Source organism: Cariama cristata, unplaced genomic scaffold, assembly GCF_000690535.1.
Source record: "Cariama cristata isolate BGI_N322 unplaced genomic scaffold, ASM69053v1 scaffold11647, whole genome shotgun sequence".
NCBI lineage: Eukaryota > Metazoa > Chordata > Aves > Cariamiformes > Cariamidae > Cariama > Cariama cristata.
The window spans coordinates 14,289-33,186 of NW_009628387.1; the positions used below are offsets into that span (position 1 = coordinate 14,289).

The 18,898-nt window shown below is 47.4% G+C and overlaps 1 protein-coding gene across 1 annotated transcript in view; it reads right to left on the reverse strand.

Moving 5' to 3' along the window:
* The window catches only part of STIM1 (stromal interaction molecule 1), a gene marked incomplete at both ends in the record, with an annotated part of 33,891 nt that overhangs the window by 5,816 nt on the left and 9,177 nt on the right, over positions 1-18,898 (reverse strand). The window contains 5 exon segments of the mRNA XM_009704798.1: positions 334-434; positions 1,586-1,654; positions 1,657-1,758; positions 6,044-6,221; positions 11,987-12,164. Of these exon segments, the coding sequence (XP_009703100.1) occupies positions 334-434; positions 1,586-1,654; positions 1,657-1,758; positions 6,044-6,221; positions 11,987-12,164 (628 nt within the window).

Here is an 18,898-nt window from a genome sequence, read left to right on the forward strand (position 1 = left end):
CTAGTACTTGAGACACCTTTCATTCCACTTTCAGGGATAGAGAAATTAAAAAAACCAGCAACAGCTTAAGAATACTGCAGCCTCCCAAATCCTCATTTTGACAGGACTTTTAACTGCCCTGCATAACCGCGATTTCTTCTTTCAGACAGATAAAATTAAAAGGTTATTCAATAAAAGAAGTAAGTCCAATCCCAGCTAACTAAAGTCAACAGAGCAAAAGTTCTGCAAAACGAGACCCAGAGCACCTGTACAGGCTACAGTACGCTCATGTCTCATACGAGAGGGATGAAAGAGGAAGGCAGAAATAAGAGAAGGTATTAAGTAGATACTCACTTTGCAGTTAAGATTTTATGATCAACATCATCTAGAGATGAGCTGTGAGCAACGTGAAATGTTCCAAACAGGGTGTTTCGCTTCTTTTTAATTTTTTCAGCCTGGAACATCAACAGAGAAAGGTCACAGGAAGACAACGACCTCGTGTTTCCTCCAGGACAAGAATATCCTGGATGGGCTGAGACAGAAATAGTCCCTGCAGCTGTCTGCACACATGTAAATAGTGTGAATTGGGTTTTTACTGAAGGATGTTATTCGTCCTAACACAGTGGGTGAGGAATTCGCCAGCAGCCAGTAATAGGGTTGGGGGTTTCATGCTCCTTCTTGGCCCTTCTCCTGATTTCCTCAAAGTCAGAGAGAACTGAACCAGCTACATCATACAGCGAACGGCTCTCGTAAAGCCTTGTTTTGTCTTTCCTCGTGAGTAAACTACCAAACAAACACTCTTAATGCCCTAGGGCTGTTGGCTGGGGAAGTTTTTTGGTTTGAGTTTTGGTTTTTTTACCCTTCCCTTTGTGGCACTGTATTAAAAATTAAAGTCTCCACACAAAGCTCTTTCCTTCACAGATCTAGTGGCATTAACTTGGGACTTAGAAAAGATAAACCAAGGATGTGGACACAAGAACTGATGCAGCAAAAGGAAAACCATTGAAATGTTAAAATGTTCATAATAAAAACATACTAAGGCAGACAAATTTTTATACGCTGCCAGTTCCAACTGCTCTGTATGTCTGCAGAGACAAATACATGTTACAACAGCTTCCCTGCAGCTCATCGCTTTTTGGTTGGCACAGACAATTTGAAGCAACTGGGAATACAGAAATGATTCATCACTACAGATCGCACACACACGTTAGAAATTTTGTTGCCTGTGCACGCAAATCACCTAGAGCAGGGATTGTGCAAAACCTTCTGCTTACTGAGCACCCACAGTGCCGTCGCACAAGCAGTAATTCATATTCTGCACCTTCCCAGGGCTCCAGCCTGCCGAAGACACGCTAATGCAGCCGACGGGCATGCCCAGGTCCGTGCCTGCTGCGCCCTGAGAGGCAGTTGTTCATTTTCATTTTCAGCCCCTACTTACACCTCTATGAAGGTTTGTGCTGCACTTTTAAAAAAATGCAAATTTAAGGCATGAAAAGGGAAATAAAGAAGGTGCAGAGAAGCCACCTCTGCAGGTTTCATTCCCCAAAGCTTTCCCCGTGGAAAGGGGACCCCAGAGGACCCTGGATAAGGAGGCTGAAATTCTCACCCCTTCCTTGGCCACCAGCAGCTGCTTCTCCGCATTCTGTTTCTTGATGTTGTAGTACTGGACCTCCACTCCACCGCGTGGGTCAGCTGGAGCCACTTCTGCAGGGCCTCAGGCGCAGCCCAGCTGCAGTGGGACTCCAGCTCCTTCTCGGCGTTCTTGAGTGCCATCCGCACCTGGGAGAGAACCGGCCGGCACGGCGTTGGCAGCGGCAGGGAAACACCGCCCGCCCGCCGGGGACACCTGGCCGCCGCCCGCCACCCCGCCGCTTTTAAGGGACCAGAAAAAAGAAAAAAAAAAAAAAAAAAAAGACTCCCCGCAACTTAATCTTACTCATGAGAGAAGCAAAAGTCATTAGGAGGAGAGGTGGCATCCTGGTAGTGTGGGCAAGTGACGGAGAGGAGCGCAGCAGGGCAGCCATCCAACAGACAAGGCTGCTGCTCGGATGACCAGAACAGCCTCCACTGCTTTCCCTTCCGCCTAAAGGCGAGCTCCTTCCTCAAGAATTTCCAGCCATCGCGACGCTGTCCTGCCTCAGCACCTCAGCTCTCAGGGAGGGCAAGCAGAGCGTGCACTCATCACTGACCTGGTCTGCCCTTTCGCTTCAGCTCCTCTGCTTCACAACGGTATAAATGGCAGGCAAACCCTCCGGAGCTGAAAGCACGGTGCACAATTTAGTTAGAAAAGAATTAGACTTCAGGTAAGGGTATTTAGGGTGATTATAGTAGGCTCTAGAAACCTCCGCAAAGTTTTCTGCCTGCCTGCAGGTCTGCAAAACCCATAGATTCTCCTCCTGAGGCAGAACCGCTGACAACACTGTGCAGGCAATCGCCTTTTCTCACCGCAGCTACTGAGCCAAACAGGGGGAGCTTGTCAAGAGACAACTTTCACACTGGAGCAAGATGAGAAAAATATTTAGACACAAAACATGTGCTGCTTGGTCAGGAAAAGAAATAACATGTCTGGAATCAGCAGTTTCTGTAGCTTTCTGGGGGACTCTCCCGTCCCAGCTCAGTCTCCTCCACACACCATCGGTCTGGTCTCCTCCACACACTTACTTATCTTGCTGGAGAAGGGAGTGATTACAAAATTAGAAGAAAGTGGGTGACAAGCAAGTTTAAGATACCAAAACCTTACATAAAAGCATTTAGTGCTAGAGATCATCAAGAATTAACACTTCTCTTCCATTACAGATAATGTGGAAAGACTTTAATAAACCCGAAGCCCGACACAAGCCCTGCAAGAAGTTAACGCGTCCCACACCAGAGAAACTGAGGGATGGCAACTGCAGCCCGGAGCTGCCGCAACCCAGGGACAGCACAGCGGTGGTGGACTGGACTACTTTTCAACCACAGCACCTCAAAGCTCAGGAGGGGTACACATGGTTACACACTGTACAACGGACTTCCTTGCTGTTAAAACAAAAGCCAACCCTACGCACCTTCAAGAGCTTTCACAGCCCCAGCAAACCCCGGCCCACCAACGCAGACCTTCTAACAGAGGTGGAGCTGGGAGGAACGGTCTGGCTACGGCACGGCCAGCTGTGCAGTCAGGGCCGCACACACCCGTCATGGGAGGATGCCTGGATGATGCCTGTCCTATCTTCTCTTTCTGTTCTTTAGGGTGCAGGTCTAACAAACACAGGGGCCGTGGGAGTGCGTCCTGCGACCTGCTCAGGCTCTGCACCAGACCCTTCCCAGTGCCCAACGCACGCTTCCCACGTCCGTGTTTACACCCACCCCTGCCTGCTGCCGGTGCCGCTTCGTTTCCCACAGAGCACAGCTGCAAGTGGACTGAAGATACACATTTTTTTAAAAGATTGCTCAAACTTGGATCTTTTCCCTTAACGTGTTATTTAACTCAGTCACGTCTCACCAAGTCTGGCATTGGTGTAATTGCTAGTGAGCCAAAAGCACCAGGTTACACGCAGATACTCTGAAATCCTGTATTTCATCCTGGAGGACATTTGCACAGTCCATCAGGAAGTCGCCAGGAGGCACCTCACAGAAGAGGTCAACTACTTATATCACTTATGTGTGATTTAGTCTTGCTGAGCATGACATTGCCTAAATCACTCAAAAAGTTACAAATTCAGAACCACAGACCCCAGGAAGGTCTGTTTTTTTCCCCTCTGACACCAGCAGCACCGGGTGCTGCTCCCACCACAGGCAGATCTCTGACCACGATCTGCAAGTGTCTGGGATTTAGGAATACGGACAACAAGCGGGTAGGAAACCTCCCACTAGGTATTAGGGGTAGAGGAGTGCTCAAAACATTTACAGGAACAACGTTTTTAGGGAATGGTGGAAAAGGGAAGTGGTGCAGAACAACAGCCAAGGACCAGTGGTTGAGATGAGCCATCATACAGCAGTGTCCAAAACACAAACTCTCTCTGTTCTGCAGGGGAATCAATACAAATAGGAGTTACTTTGTGTGTCTACATTCTCCTGTGATGATTTCTAAGATCCCATTTTGATCACTAAGAGCAACAATTTATAAAGCAAGGAATGCCCTCTGAGTCTGCGGCCCCGGCTGGGGTCACAGTCTGGGGGAGGATGACCTAGCGAGGAGAGAGGATTGGTACGAACAACCCAGTACGGGAGAGTCCCATCCCAGAGATCCACTGCTTCTCCATCTCATAGGCCCAACTCCAGCAGGAGCTTCCAAACCCTCCAGTATCATTTTAGTTGATAAGAATCGACTGGTGCCAAAGAAGATCTTGTTTTAATATTCTCTGGGACCCAAGAATATCTTAAAATCAGATGAGTTTTACAGTGAGTGGGAGTGACTGGTTAATGTTTTCTGTGGTCTACAGCTTGCTGGGACGGTGATCGTGTTATAATCACACAGTGTGGGTCAGGTGGGTAAAACCAATACTCACCCTGTCAATGCATCCCTCCCGAAGGCCTCTAAGAAACAACAGAGTGGTTAAGTCACCTCTGGCTTTTTGGGTTTCTTAACAAATGCAAAGTGGAGGGGATGAGACCCTGCCTTCTCCAAAAGCCAGGAGCAGGTCGGGTACAAGGGCCTGGGGTTACAAGAGGAAGGCTACACATTCTTATTTAATGGCCCACCATACAAAGTGACCGAATTTCTGTTTGTGTGAGTACAGACGTCCCAGTGCATGTCCTGGAATGGAGCCCAGTGACTCTGTGGAGAGGCTGGATGACCAGTTAGGAGGAACGATGTCGGATCATGAGAGCAAAGCTGGTAACAGGTGCCTGCGGGTGTCTGGGCTGTTGGTATTCCAAGCAGGAAGGAAATCTGCTGTTTGCTGACCATCTGCATACCTAGGCTACGCTGCCCCATGGTTCCCTGGTTACCTGGTGGCCCAGGACACCTGTTTCTCTCTTGTAAGGGGAAACCCTAGATTCTTGTCTCGTTTCCTTCCCCATCCTCCATGGTGGCATAAAAGATTGGACACAGCCAGGCGGGGAGGATGTTCTGGTGCCATGAGCATATCCAAGGTACTTGCTTGGCTCATGCAGTTCTGGCTCATGCAACTTCAGTTTAAACTGATCTATAAATTAAAGTCAGATCAGAATTGTCCCTCAGGTGAAATAGGAAGCAGCAACTGAAACTGTGGCTCTGGACCTCTCTTGTAGGTTTGGGCAAAGGGCAGTTCTGAGGTAAGATTCTCAGGTGCTCGCTCTTTGCTCTCTGTTACTGCAGGCAGGTGCCATGAGCAATGTCCGTGATTTCCATTATTTCCCTAAAGTTTTTGTTATAGGTCTAAGGGGTTTTAGATGTACGATCGGGAGCGCTTTTTCTCACCTATGACAAATTATTTTACAAATGCTCTGTGTATCCTTCTGGACAAAATGTGTTTCATTTTTGCCAGCAGTGGCATTATCCACAATATTCTGTCTAGGCCTACATTACGTATACACTTGGGGACGTGTTTTCCTGCTACTCTAAACTTAAAACGCCTGTTATTGAGAATTGCATATGAACTCTAACTTTGCTGTACAGATTCTAATCCAGGGCTAAATTTCCTGGGAAGGAAATTTCCTTCATACACCTCTCCAATCCACAAGAAAACACGGTAAGCACAACCAAACTCATTATAAATCTCTCCTAAAACCATTAACAGATACAAAAGAAAAAAGAAAGAGCTTATGGTTTGGAGTGGGTGTTAGAAGGCAGCTACAGGCCAAGTTCCACCCCTCTCCTTGGGCAGGGCAAGCTGGGACGGCGTGTGGTAGCGGCGCATCGCTCTCGAGACAGCACCGGCACAGCCCCTGCTACCCGACGCGCAAGCAGCAGTCGTACAGTAACGTGGAGCAGTGGAAGAAATACTCGGACCTTTTCCTCCACAAAGGGGAGCGGAAAAGCAAAGGCGGAAGAGCATTACAAGCAGAACATCACGGGATTTCTTGGAAGGATGAAGCAGAGTGAGGAACTGCCTACTGTTCTTGCTGGCATGTCTTGTATGTAAGTGCATCCACCTGCAACCCTTACCTGCTCCAGTTCTTGCTCAGCGTATTTCTGCCTGCTCAGTTCATTCTCCGTGCCCTCCCGCAGTTCTCGGAGCCGGTGTGCCTCCTGCTTGGCAATGCTGATCTCATCTTGCAGTTTCTTCTCCAGGTGCACCTTCTCCACCTCCACAGAGCGATGCTCCTCCTGCGCCTTCTGCAGCCTGCAACACAGAGAGACCCAGAGCCCAGTGCTGTGCGTGCCGGGCTATCTGCAGGCAGCTGAAGGCGTGCACAGTGCAAGGGCTGGCCAGCCACAATCCAGACCAACCCTGCTCTTATTTACTCTGTGTTGATGTCAACAGAGATCTGTATTTGGAAAGTCAAGGAGAAAGTTCACTGTGCCCGGGAAGAAATTAAATTGTCAACTCTACGGTCTCAACTTCATTTCATTTATTAAATACTCAGTACATATTTTCTTAATTTTCCAAAGCACATCAAGATTTCCTATAATAAGCCTCAAATTGATCTGAATTTTCAGTGTTTTCACAAAAGTGAAGACCTTTTCCTTTAATAAAAAAAGGAGGGGAAGATCTGCCTGAGCAGGTATGACCATCCAGATGGACGTCTCCATGATAACTTTGCAAAATCCTTCAAATTTAGACATGTCTTAATCTTGCCTGGAAGTTATTATTTTTCCTCATGACATAATTAAATCAGTAGGAATTATATATGGCAACAAAAAGCGATAACAGATTATTTGTACCCGTTCAGGAAGGTTCAACCATTCAGTCTGGAAAGCCCCAGCCCTCTGAAGGAGACACCACCGCAGCCACAGCGAGATGTTGCAGGGTTTCTACAACGTTTGCATTTCAGGGGAGCTGCACGAGCGTAAACCCAGTCCTCGCTCAAGTTCAGTGAAATCAAATTCGCATCAAGAACGAACCTGGCCCATGCGGGACTGAGCTGCCCTGACAAGGCGTGGTAAAGTCTGGGTGTAAACAACCTCTAATGCCAGCAGTGCCTTTTCCAAATACAGTCCCAAACCCATGTGCTTCTAGAGACACAGTGACTGCCAAGTAAAAGGTGAAAAATAAGATTTGGCAAATATTTGGTTGAAATTAAATGAAGAGGTTCACTTCATAATGAAGATTCTGAAGAATCGTGTTGAACAAGTACTACCAACGAAAGAAATAAGAGTATTAATGGGCTTCTTGCAAGAACCAGCCTAATGATGACTCAAATGAAAAGTACCTTTTTTTCTTTTTTTAAAATGGTGGCAACAATTAAACCCTGGATCAAATTTCTGAGGAATGTGGTACATCCATCTTTGGATAACTTCAAATCAAGATGTGATGAGTTTCCAGAACATGTACTGGATTGAACACAATGGAGTGTTGTGGCTTACGCTGTCAGAAACCAGGCGCATCAACCTAACAGTCCCACCTTTTAAACGTGAACTTCTCTTTCAAAAGTCTCAGTTATCACAGTTTGAGATAAATCAACACAAGGTGGACAAAACCATACTGTAGGAGCAGCAGAGGCAACGCTACTTTTAACCCAGACCAAAGTGAGGAAAACCTCTGTTTTCTGCCATGAGAAGGAAAGCTCAGCTCCCCACCCAAACCAGCCCCTTCTCCCAGCACACACCTCCTGCCCTGCCAAGGCAGCTTTTCTAGGGATCAGCGGGATCTTAAAGAAGGTGCTAACCTACACTGAAGCTACCAGCAATGGTTGTGAGGCTAGCAAGTCATCAGCTTAACCTGCAAAAGCAGTAGCAGCTTACAGCAGATAGATTTTCAGTGACCAAATAAAACTATCCACAAAATGAAAAGAAAAATACCGCACCCTAAACCCCCAAATGGAATCATCTGAGCCAGAAATAAGTATTTCAACATCATAAAATCTCCTCTCACTCAAGATCATCAACATCCAAACTGGAGAGCAAACCAACAGAGCGATGTGTGGGAGAGACAGACAAGAGGGGACAGCAAGGTCTGCCTCTGGGTGTGCCGTACCTGGGCTGTCAACGACAGGTAACACACCTTGGGAGGGCTCTCCTGGGCTTCCCGCGTGGCTCCCGCTCATCCCAGACCAGCTGGGGACTAACAGAAAGGGAAAAACTGATCCTCAGTTGCTACAGACGCTGCTCCCTGCAGCACACACAGCAGTGTCCATCTTCCAGCCTCCTATCGAGGGACAGCACTTGGTTGTGCTTTTGGGAACGGCGCACAGCCCGTCTGCAGACTCGCGGCAGGGACCCATCGCTACCTTTCGGGTCAAGAGCGAAGCCGCTCACTGTCCCAGCCAAGGGCTCCTCTTCCTCAGGCTCCTCCTCGACATGCAGATGGCCATTTAAAACAGATTGGATGGGCTGGACTCTGATCAGCCATGGTACTGGCGCTCTTCTTGGAAAAGGCTCATTTTTAATTTACAGCTTTGTTGAGAAACTCCAGTGTTTTTCTTCCAAATTTAAAGAGACTCTTGCCAAGACATTCCAAGTTTTTAGGCAAACCCACGCTCTCTGCCCTGTGAATCAGTGCTAAAGCTCTTCCATACTAGGCCTGTAAGAATCCCAAACCACCAAAGTATCTCTGTTTAAAGGAGAAATTCCCCCATACTATGACACAGAAGAAGGAATGGATTTTATCCTGAAGATAATTCTCAAAGGCACTCTAACATTGTATTTTCCCTTACTACTGGCTGTTTTTCCTGACAGCAGAGCCCATATTTTCTTATGTTGGTTATGGACAAAAGGACACTTTGTCTGTACATTCCCGTTCAAACCCAACTGACTGAGCCACACCGGTTTCACGTGTGCTGAGCTCCACGAGACAGTGGAGTGCCTGCAGAGCTACACTTGTAATGAGGGCAAGAAATCAAGGTCCATCTGGGGTTTCACAATTCCGGAGCAGATCTTCGATACAGTCAGTAGATCTTCAATACAGATCTTCACTCAATCTTCAGTCATCAGTAGGATGTGCTAAGACAGGAACTTTTTTATCTTGATGGGTCATTTAGTTGACTGGGAAGTGTTACTGTTGAACGATGTTCTCAAAGGTATTTTGAAGATGAACAAAAAATAGCTTTTTATATCAATCTTCCCAGTTCTTCAAGAGTGTATCAGAGCTGTTCATCAAATAACTGCGCTAGCAGTTGGTAGGCAAGTGGAAAGGCATCACATGCCTTCTGGAGGTCTGTTCAGCATAGTGTTTCAATGAGCCAGGAAAGGAGGTTACTTCAAGCTCTAGAAAAGAAGTTTCTGAGCAGACCTTCAGAACAACTTCTACACAAGTCCATGGGAACCAGTGCTGTTGGTAGTTTTTGCCATTTCTATGGTGGCTGAGGACCACAGCCAAACCTCTGTGAGGTGCAAGGATGAAGACGTGAAGGCATATTTCCCCCTTCAGAGGAGAATTAGATCAATCCTGTGCCAAGAGGCCCCACAAGGTCCATGAATTCGCCTCCCACTTCTTGAGCTCCAGCTCAGCTGGGGTGCAAGGATGAAGAGGTGAAGGCATATTTCCCCCTTCAGAGAAGAATTAGATCAATCCTGTGCCAAGAGGCCCCACAAGGTCCATGAATTCGCCTCCCACTTCTTGAGCTCCAGCTCAGTGCCCCCTGCAGAGGACATGCCCTCCCAGCTGCACACCCTGCAGAAACATCACAAGCTGCTCTGGCTTAAGACTCACGCTATGCTTAGCATACACGGGTTTGTGTTTCTTCCTATCTGGCTTTAGAGCATTAGTTGAAGTTCCCAACACATCTACTTGTTTACGTGGCTCTGCCCTCGGCAGCAGATCCCAAGGTCGTTCCCCACATGGCACATTCACAGCAACCGGCGTTTGGACCTCTGGTGTGACCTGCTCTTCAGTGACACCCAGGAGAGATCTCCTGCCATGGATGCAGCTCTGCTGCTCCAGGAGATGGACATTGAGAAGGAATTCCCGTGTCATTCTGGCCGTAGAAGAAAAATAAATAAATCTTTTTCTTTGGGGTATTTCCAACCTGTCATATAAAATTACACAAAGCTTTGTGAAACCAGCTGTGGCTTAGAGTTGGCTCCAGGGTAGGCAGAGGAGCAATGCACTTTATTCTATCTCTATGCCAAAAAGAAAGCAGGTCACATATCTGCATTACGGCCAGGGGAATGAGCCCAGTTTGGCACCGTGATCTTGGTACTCTCTCAGGTGTTTGCTCTCCACATAGACACCAACTGATGCGATCACACTCGAAGAAGAAAGCCTTTCGAGCAACACTGATGTGCAGGACCATTCCCTAAAGGCTGTCATGGGCACGTAGGCAAGAAATCAGGCTGCAGTCTTGTGGGTATGTCGTACGGTTTCCAACGACTCGGCGGTTTGCAAAAGCCTCCACGGCAGATTAACATCCCGGGGATCGTGGTGTTTGCACAGGTCGCTCGTTACACCACCCGTGCGCGGCCAGCACGTGGACCTGCGGCCGGGCTCCGCTTTCTGAGAAGCCACTGGGAATGCAGCTGTCGGCTTATATGGCAGCCAAATTAAGGTTTATCTTCCAAAATTACACTTAGAACTAATGAAAAATAGTTACAGCCCAAGACTATCATGCTCTGTTATTTGCTAAATCTGCCCTTAAAAAATATCTTATTGCCAAAAACCCCCACTGGTTTGTCATCAACAGTCTTGAATGTTCTTTTCTTTCCTAGAGGACACCTGTGACTACAGAGGGCCTCTTTTGCAGCATGCTCTCTCCTAAGTAGTTTTACTGGAACCATTGCAACCATTTCTGTGAGTAGAGGTCACATTCCTGAGGCTACTGTATTTTGCCCAAGTGCCTAGAGTTCAGATATTCATATTTAATACTCAGGAATTATTTATTTTTTTCCATTCTTCCCAAGCAACCCTCCTGGATTTAGGTATCACCGTGCAGGCAGGGAAGCACAGACTTTTACACACGGCTCAGAGAATTCAAGAAGGGATGTGTAATTCCTCTGACGGCTACCACTGTTTCGGCATGCTTCTTCCCTGTCCAAAGCCAGGGTGAAACAACCTGATCAGCCTGGATGACAAATTCTCTAAGTGAGGTGGGCTACCTTACACTCCTTCAAGAGGCTCCTCTTCCCCTCTAGGTACAGATTTACACTGTAATTTCAGGGGGTGGGGATCCTGATGTACTTTCAGTACGAGTCAGACTGCGAGTAGAAACCACTGTATGTTTCACTGCTCCTACGTAATTAAATGTGGTAAATAAATAGGAAGTACCTATTTGAAATACTGCACTCAAAACCAAGAGTGACCGCTGTCGAGTACAGAAGGAGCGCTGCTATTCATTTTGCTCAGTTGAATGTTTTGCTCCTTAAAGCAGCAAAGTTCTGAGAGAAGGGAGGAGAGCGAGCTCTCACACACCAACAGCAGCAAAACTAAACAGAGTCAAGTCTTCCCAGAAATTCAGAAACGATTTTTTCGAACCAGTAATGACCATTAGATCAGAACTGGAACAAACAGACAAAACATAACATAAAAACAGCACGGGAAATAAACAAAACTGCATGGGAGCACGTACGGCCGCACTCGACTACACGTCAGTGTGTGCTGGAGCCCATCTCGGAGCAGGAGATGCTGGTGTTGGACATTGTCACTTCGCTCAAGTGGCTTCATTGCCATGTTTCAGGACTGCAGTAACGTGAGTGAGTTTTTACCACCTGGGCCTTCACGTGGCACTCCGCGAGTACAAATTACTGGCACGTCACCACCAAAGAGCAGGCCAAGCGAGCACGCACACATCTTTACGTGTCGCCTGGTAACTGAATTCATTCGCGAGCCAGGCACCCATCCATGCTGTGAAGGGTGGCTGGCAGGTTTGCTACGGTTGCTCAGGAAGGTGCTGACTGTGGTACACAGCAGCATGACAGCTAAAAGGAAAATCTTTCCTGAAATCTAAATGAATAACAACCTTGCAGGAAAGATGAATGTTGAATGTTCCAACTGGGTGGACGCATAAAACCTACCTTTCTTGAAGGTCGTGGAGAGACTGCTCAGCTCTGTGGAGTCCCTCCAGGTCTTTCATCATCTTCTTCATGTGCTCCTTCGAATAGCGATTCTGGATGTAGGCAAACCAGCAGCCACCCACTCCGATGACGATGGAGACCACCAGCATGAAGTCCTTCAGGTGGTTGTGACGAGTTACTGGAAGAGACCAGAGATACTACTGAATTCAAAAGAACATGATGATTAACTCCGCAATGCTTCACCCGCACCTGAGCTGGACACGGGAACTTAAGACAGTGTTAGAAGGAATTGTGGCCCAGGTTTCAGAAAGGGAAAAGATGAGCTACATTGATATTTAAGGGAAAAAAAAGAAGCTTGACAACGTTTATTCAAAAAAAAAAAAAAAAAGGAAGCTGAGATTAAAAATCTTGTAGATATAATTTGCCTGGCAATACATGATATAGGAGAGCCTCCACAGAGGAACCCTCAGAACAGCTGTGCTCTTTTAGGATAATACAGATAACTCTTATATCTTTGCATTCAATGTTAAGAAGAAAATAACTTTGTTGAAAAAATAAGACTGTGATCATAGAGACGAGGCAGATCAAGTATCAAACCGTCGAGTTGCAAAACTTTCCACCAGAATTACAACTCAATGTGGAAACCTCCTTTTTCAACAGTCTGCAAAACACAATTATTTAAAAGAAAGTGTGGATGCATGTGAGAGAACAAAAGCAAGTGAGGGTTTAAGTGCTACACAAAACCCAAAAATATGATTCAAGCAGAGTTTTTTTTTACTGTTTACTATTTAGCAAATCCTCAAACAAGTATGTCCTGAGAAAGCTAAAAATGAGAAAGAGCAGCTTAGTCGACCTAGCTGTGACTAAACTTTCAGTATCTACTGGTTTTAAACCAAAGGAGAGGAGATTCAGACTAGATATAAGGAAGAAATGTTTTATGCTGAGGGTGCTGAGGCAGTGGCAGAGGTTGCCCAGAGAAGCTGTGGATGCCCCATCCCTGGAAGTGTTGAAGGCCAGGTTGGATGGGGCTGTGAGCAACCTGGTCTGGTGGAAGGTGTCCCTGCCCAGGGCAGGGGGCTGGACCAGAGGAGCTTCAAGGTCCCCTCCAACCCAACCCCTTCTGTGATTCTATGACCCCATACGTTGCAAACCCCGCTCATACAGCTGCTCCCTGCAGTACTGACAACGCAGTTGGTACTTGGATGGACAAGACTGACGGGACAATTCAGGTTGGCAGCTACAGGTGAAGCGAAAGAGCCATTACAGGCACAACCAGAAAACCTCTTTGCTTCCCCTGAAGCAGAAGCAGGGTTTTTTAAACACAGAAATGTACGTACAGAACCTGTCCCCTCCCTTTGCTGCTGACCCCGAGAGCACAGAGTGGCACAGCCAGGTCACCTCTGGATTCCGAGCAGCCAGAGAGCTGCCAGCGGCTACGGCCACCAAAGCGCTCGCTCTCCGAGCAACTGCAAACCACGTGCTGTAACGTAAATTCAGTTACTCTAAAAGGAGTCAGCAGTGTTATTTTCCCCACATCGATGCAACATCCCTCCCTCTGCCCTGCACCTGGTCTGGAGGATACCTCAACTCAGCATGCACGAGATGGGCTGCACCCGAAGCAGCACCCACCACCACAAGAAAAACACTTTAGCGAGGCACGTCCTCCCTGCCGGGTGCTCTCAGCAATACCTGCCTGCCTGCGGGGCAAATGCGTCACAGTGGTCTGGCAAGCATGAGCAGGACTCCCCGAAATGAGCTTCTGACACGTCAGGCTCACGACCTGCACGGCACAGAGCAGTGTGCTGGCACCGGGAGGTCACAGCAGCGAGGAGAGCTTAAAATGGATGGGAACTGCACCCTGTCGTTTTCCATAACGAGTGGACATGGAAAAACCAACGACCAGACATTTTAAAGATGACACAAGAAGTTGATTATGAATAGCCTTTTTTCATCTAGAATTTTAAAATACTTTAAGACAAATGAAATGCCATAACCCACTACAGGCAAACAAACACTGGATGCATTTCGTAGGGGAGCGAACCGAAGCACAGAAGCAAGTGATGCTGTGCAGGTCAGCCTGCGCAGGGACTGTATCTCTCCCACTCCATCCATGGGCACCGGGCAGCTCTGGTGCATGGCTGGAACCAGCTCTCAATCACCGAATCACTTCGGTTGGAAAAGACCTTTAAGATCATCGAGTCCACCCTGCAGGAGAAGCTACGGCTGACACCGGAGGCAGGAGCCGGCGTGGCTGTGCTCTGTTCCCAGCTCTTTCGCGCACTCCCTCATTCACAGGTATGTGTTCTGCGTTTGAGGGCAGCAAGGCAGAGCCCGTGTCGGCTGGGCAGACGCCAGCTCCCACCGCCGCCGGGACCACGAGGCAGAACCAGCCCCAGGTCTGGAGGGGCCACTGCACAGCTGAGTAAGTTCCCAGCTGGGAAGAGCTCGATTGCCACTGCTGCTTGGGTCCCTGCCCGTCTGCGCACCGCAGGCGGGCGTACAGGAATGGATTAAGCATAAAATCCCACCTGGGCTGCAAGTTTCCCAACACTTTTCGTTTAGGGACCGTCAGGGGGCTTGTGAACATTTATGCAAGGTACTGCTATGCCACACTTGCCAGATGACTTCTGTCACGGCCCTGAGAAACCAGCTCCTTCATCTCACACAAAATCCTTCAGCTCTTTGTTTCCACTTACGGCGACACATCGACTGCTTCCTTGTGAACCGAGAAGCAACAAGATGACGGTGGTGCTCTCGCTGCACGGAGTTTCTCCAAAAAGCCTTTCCACCTTATTTGAAGTTTTAGAGACTTTAAAAACTTGTTGATTACACCAAATTTGAAATGGATCTCTACCAAAAAAATTCTGACATCATTTTATTAATTTTAATAAGTACTTCCTTCACTGCATTATAATGTAGGTAAGAGTCCCTTAAATCCCTCTTTGATACCTTAAAATAGAAGTAACAAACATGACCCCCCACCCCCCAATAATCCTTCCCTCCAAACGACACACACATAGCAAATTTAGCCTTTCATTTCCCTTCCTTGTAATTTCTGCAAGCATTTAAAGGCTTTCCCAATATATCAAGATACACGCTTTCGTAATGCTTAGGTCTAAGATTAAGCTTTGCACAACACAAGAGAGAATTGCTCAGCTGGCCTTTTCAATTTGAAACTCGCATTTATCACATCACAGTGACAGCGAAGGCTCTGACAGACCGCGGCTGAAGTCCCCTGCTGGGTATACTGAACTACGGCAAAATCCCCAACAGGCAGTCAAGAGAGAAAGAACTACGCAAAGGCACAGTGGTTCCTTCAAATGGCAAGGATTAAGATAGGACCACTCTGTTCCCCAACAATAAATTAGTATGTTCATTTCTAACAGGGATACACACCCTGCTCCACTCAGCACTCGTGTTCTCTCAGTTTTGTGAGAAATCCCAAGATGTAAAACACAAAGACTGCACAGAACAGCATCAGAATCCAATCTTCTTCCCCAGGAAACTCAAGAACCAGGTAAATTTACAAGAGGAACAGAGACTTCACCTTGTAAGAAGAGGTCTAAAGACATTTCTCAGGCTGTTGAGAAATAACTGGTGTCAGGTCTCCTGTCAAAATCTTTAATAAAAAGTAAAAAAAAAAAAATAAATTTACTTCCATCGTTTGGAGGGATGAGGACTTTCACAGCTGAGGCAGGACCAGCTTCTGTTGTACCCTCAAATCTCCTGATGCCCTAGTGAAATCAAGTACAGGGACACAAGACGTTTGCTTTAACTCATCCCCAAATCACTCCCCATGAATCTCTATTTCAGTCAAGACATAAGATGCAGAAACTAACGGTTATTGCCGGTATGCAAAAGCAGCAAAAGGTAACAAAACGATGAAAAAGTGGTAAAGGAGGATGCTACATGTTTTAATTAGGAGAAAAAGCTTGCTGGATTTGATACAATTCAGTATTTGGGGGAAGGTGGGCTGGAAATATATTTTTACATTCTCATGCATCTCCAATAAATGACATACTTGGGATTTCTCCTAGCAAAGGGAGAACAATAGCAGGGACTGTAAGAATATCTCCATCAAGCACAGATAATAGGTTAAATCAACATTTTCTTTTTCACATACTGAAGCTGTCATGTAACTGATACAGGGATTCCTTAACAGTTTGGTTACAAAGCCACAGACAGAATATTCCGGTACTGTCAAGAAGAATACAAATACGGACACACAAACACAAAGATTTGGCCAAAATGACTCATTCCTAGTTGAAGGCTTCAGATGAAGCTTCATGTAAAGGCATGTGTCTTTAATAAGGAATATATTGCCTTATGCCACAGGGGCAGACACGAACTGGAGAAGACACAAGCCTGCAAAACACGGTACAGCAAAGCAGATCGCACTAAGCTAAACTCAAAAGGTACAGAGAGAAGAATAGGTGTGTTACAGAAGTAAGGCATTAAACCTTGGATTAAGAAAAAGCCTTGCATTGGATCTTGGTTTTCCGATTTATATATTTTTAAGCAAAGAGCTGATGTGCCATAACTGGGAAAATATGAGGCTTTTAACGGTCGGTTCCCCCAAGCAGCAGATGACGACGCATACGCTCCAACTGCATCCTAAGGGATACATCGCACGGAGCTCATTACCAGTGACACCCACTGCCTGCAGTGATCTTTATTGGGTCAAACCCCAGTGACGGCACCGGACTCCATCCCGCGACTCCTTCTGGGCACAACCCATCTTGGGTTTCTCTGTAGCTCTCACTCCACTGTAAGGGAAATCAGTCTGAAAGTGCGTTAGTCCAATGGGGCCACCCTCACTAGCAGAGAAATGATTTCGGGAGCAACTTGAGTGGGTTGCTGCCATCTGCGGCTGGTAGGAATTGCTCTGGTTGACTGAGAGCCAGAAATGAGGAACACACGTAAGCCAGCACAAGAAACAGATGTACAGCAGCCCAGTATCCTGGCTTTACAGAAATATACTGATGTGACGTGATGGACAGTCTGCTTATAGAAATCTGAGATCTTCTGGAGCAGAGAGACTGCCCAAAGAACTCAGGGAAAACCCACAGGCATGACACGCACATCGTCAGTGAGGCTGGCTTCTTTCTGCAGCTGCACTCAGGCGTAAGGCAAAAGGCTGTGCCCGAGGAGCCCGCATGGCACCCGAGGTGGTGGTCCCTGCAGAGCTCTCGGGGGGCTCAGGCCGGCAGGGACGGAGCTGCCCCGCGTGTTCCCCCTGAGAGCATCACGGCTGCTGAGTCAGGGGATAAACAGACACTTCCCCACTATGGCTGAGAAATGTCTTCCAGTTAACATATGATGGACATACAAACCCTGGATGATGCAGCACATCTTCCTGTGCTTTCAAGGCAAAGTGTGGCTATGAGAAGAGATGCCACCCAGGAGAAACATGAGAAAGCCCAGGGACTTCTCAGTGCCTCAGGCCGGCCAGTTAAATGACATCCCACTTCACTGTTTGTCACGTATTTCAGACTGGAGCCTCCAGCTGAAGCAGACTGGCTTCTCAGCGGGCTCCACTGCACAAGCCTCCCACTATCCTCCCTCTGCCTGCATTTTTCTCCCTGGGTGTGGACCGATGATTAAAAGCGCTCACATTACTACCTGCATACTGGCGCTCGCAAGCAGGCATGTTACGCATGAAATGCAAAATAATAATGAGTTTCCCATGAAGGCAATTTAAGCTGCTATTCAATCCTGTCTCTGCAACAGATTCGGGGGTGAACGCAGCTGGGTGCCCCAGCTCAGCTCCAGCACCAGCGGCAATAACTTATTACAGTACTCACATCGCTTAGGTCATCCCTCCCCAACCTCAGGCTGCTTTGCTCCATTTTGTTCTTCCTGACCGACTGTTTAGGCTGCATTAAACTTCAGACTGACGATGAACAGCACATCGTCATAAGGCTGGACTGAGCGCAACTGGTGCAAAGCAGCAGCAGGTCATGATGGTGGGACTGGGGCTGCGGCCGGGTACGGGAGCTGCTCCTGGGGTGCAGGAGCAGCCGTGCGGCTGCCAGGGAACCCTCCCTCAATTTAACCCTCAGCTCTTGAAGCTAAGGAATAATCACACCCCATTTGTCAGAAACAGATGAATAGGGTTTCAGCAGAAATTGGTCAAATAAAAATCATGGCTTAGCAATACTGCTACAGCTTATGAACAAGTGCGTGATTTTTTTTTACCTTAGGACAATAAGGAATTTTTTTTCTTTTTCTTTTTTTTTTTTTAAATAAGTGTGACTTTACTTCTGGAATTTTATAGACTGAACATAATCTACTGCTGAAAAATAATCAATGCCATCCATTACTTTAAGAGTTTAATCAATAAGCAGCGATGCATCTCAGCTATTGCTCTTCCCAGCCCTCCAGCACTCGATTGCCGTATTAATAGCTTTAATGTAAACAAACAATGCAAACCTGTAATCCCAGCTCCGGGAGGAAATCCTGCACGCTGTGCGGGGGATGTAATGGCTGTTTGCACTGCTGAAACACAAACACTGCAGCCTTCTCTTAGATGCACAGACGTGAGAAAGAGGAGAAATAGCATCCCCAAAGGTGTTGCTAGGTGGGAGGTGTCCCTGCCCAGGGCAGGGGGGTTGGAACTGGGTGAGCTTTAAGGTCCCTTCCAACCAAACCATTCCATGAGTCTACGATCACAGCCAAAATACATCTGGCATGTCAGGGAAGGCACCTGGGGCAGGTTGCTTGCGTGGGAGGTGGAAACCTAAAGACATAAGGTAAAGCAGACCGTGAGATGGGGGGACCGCCCAGCAGCCCTGCACCGGCTTTGCACGGAGGAGGGACAGCGATGCTGTTCCCCCGACCGCAATGGAGGGGCTTTCCCCCGCAGGCGAGAGGCACAGGACCTGTCTCCTAAGGTTCCGCCGACCTCCAAGA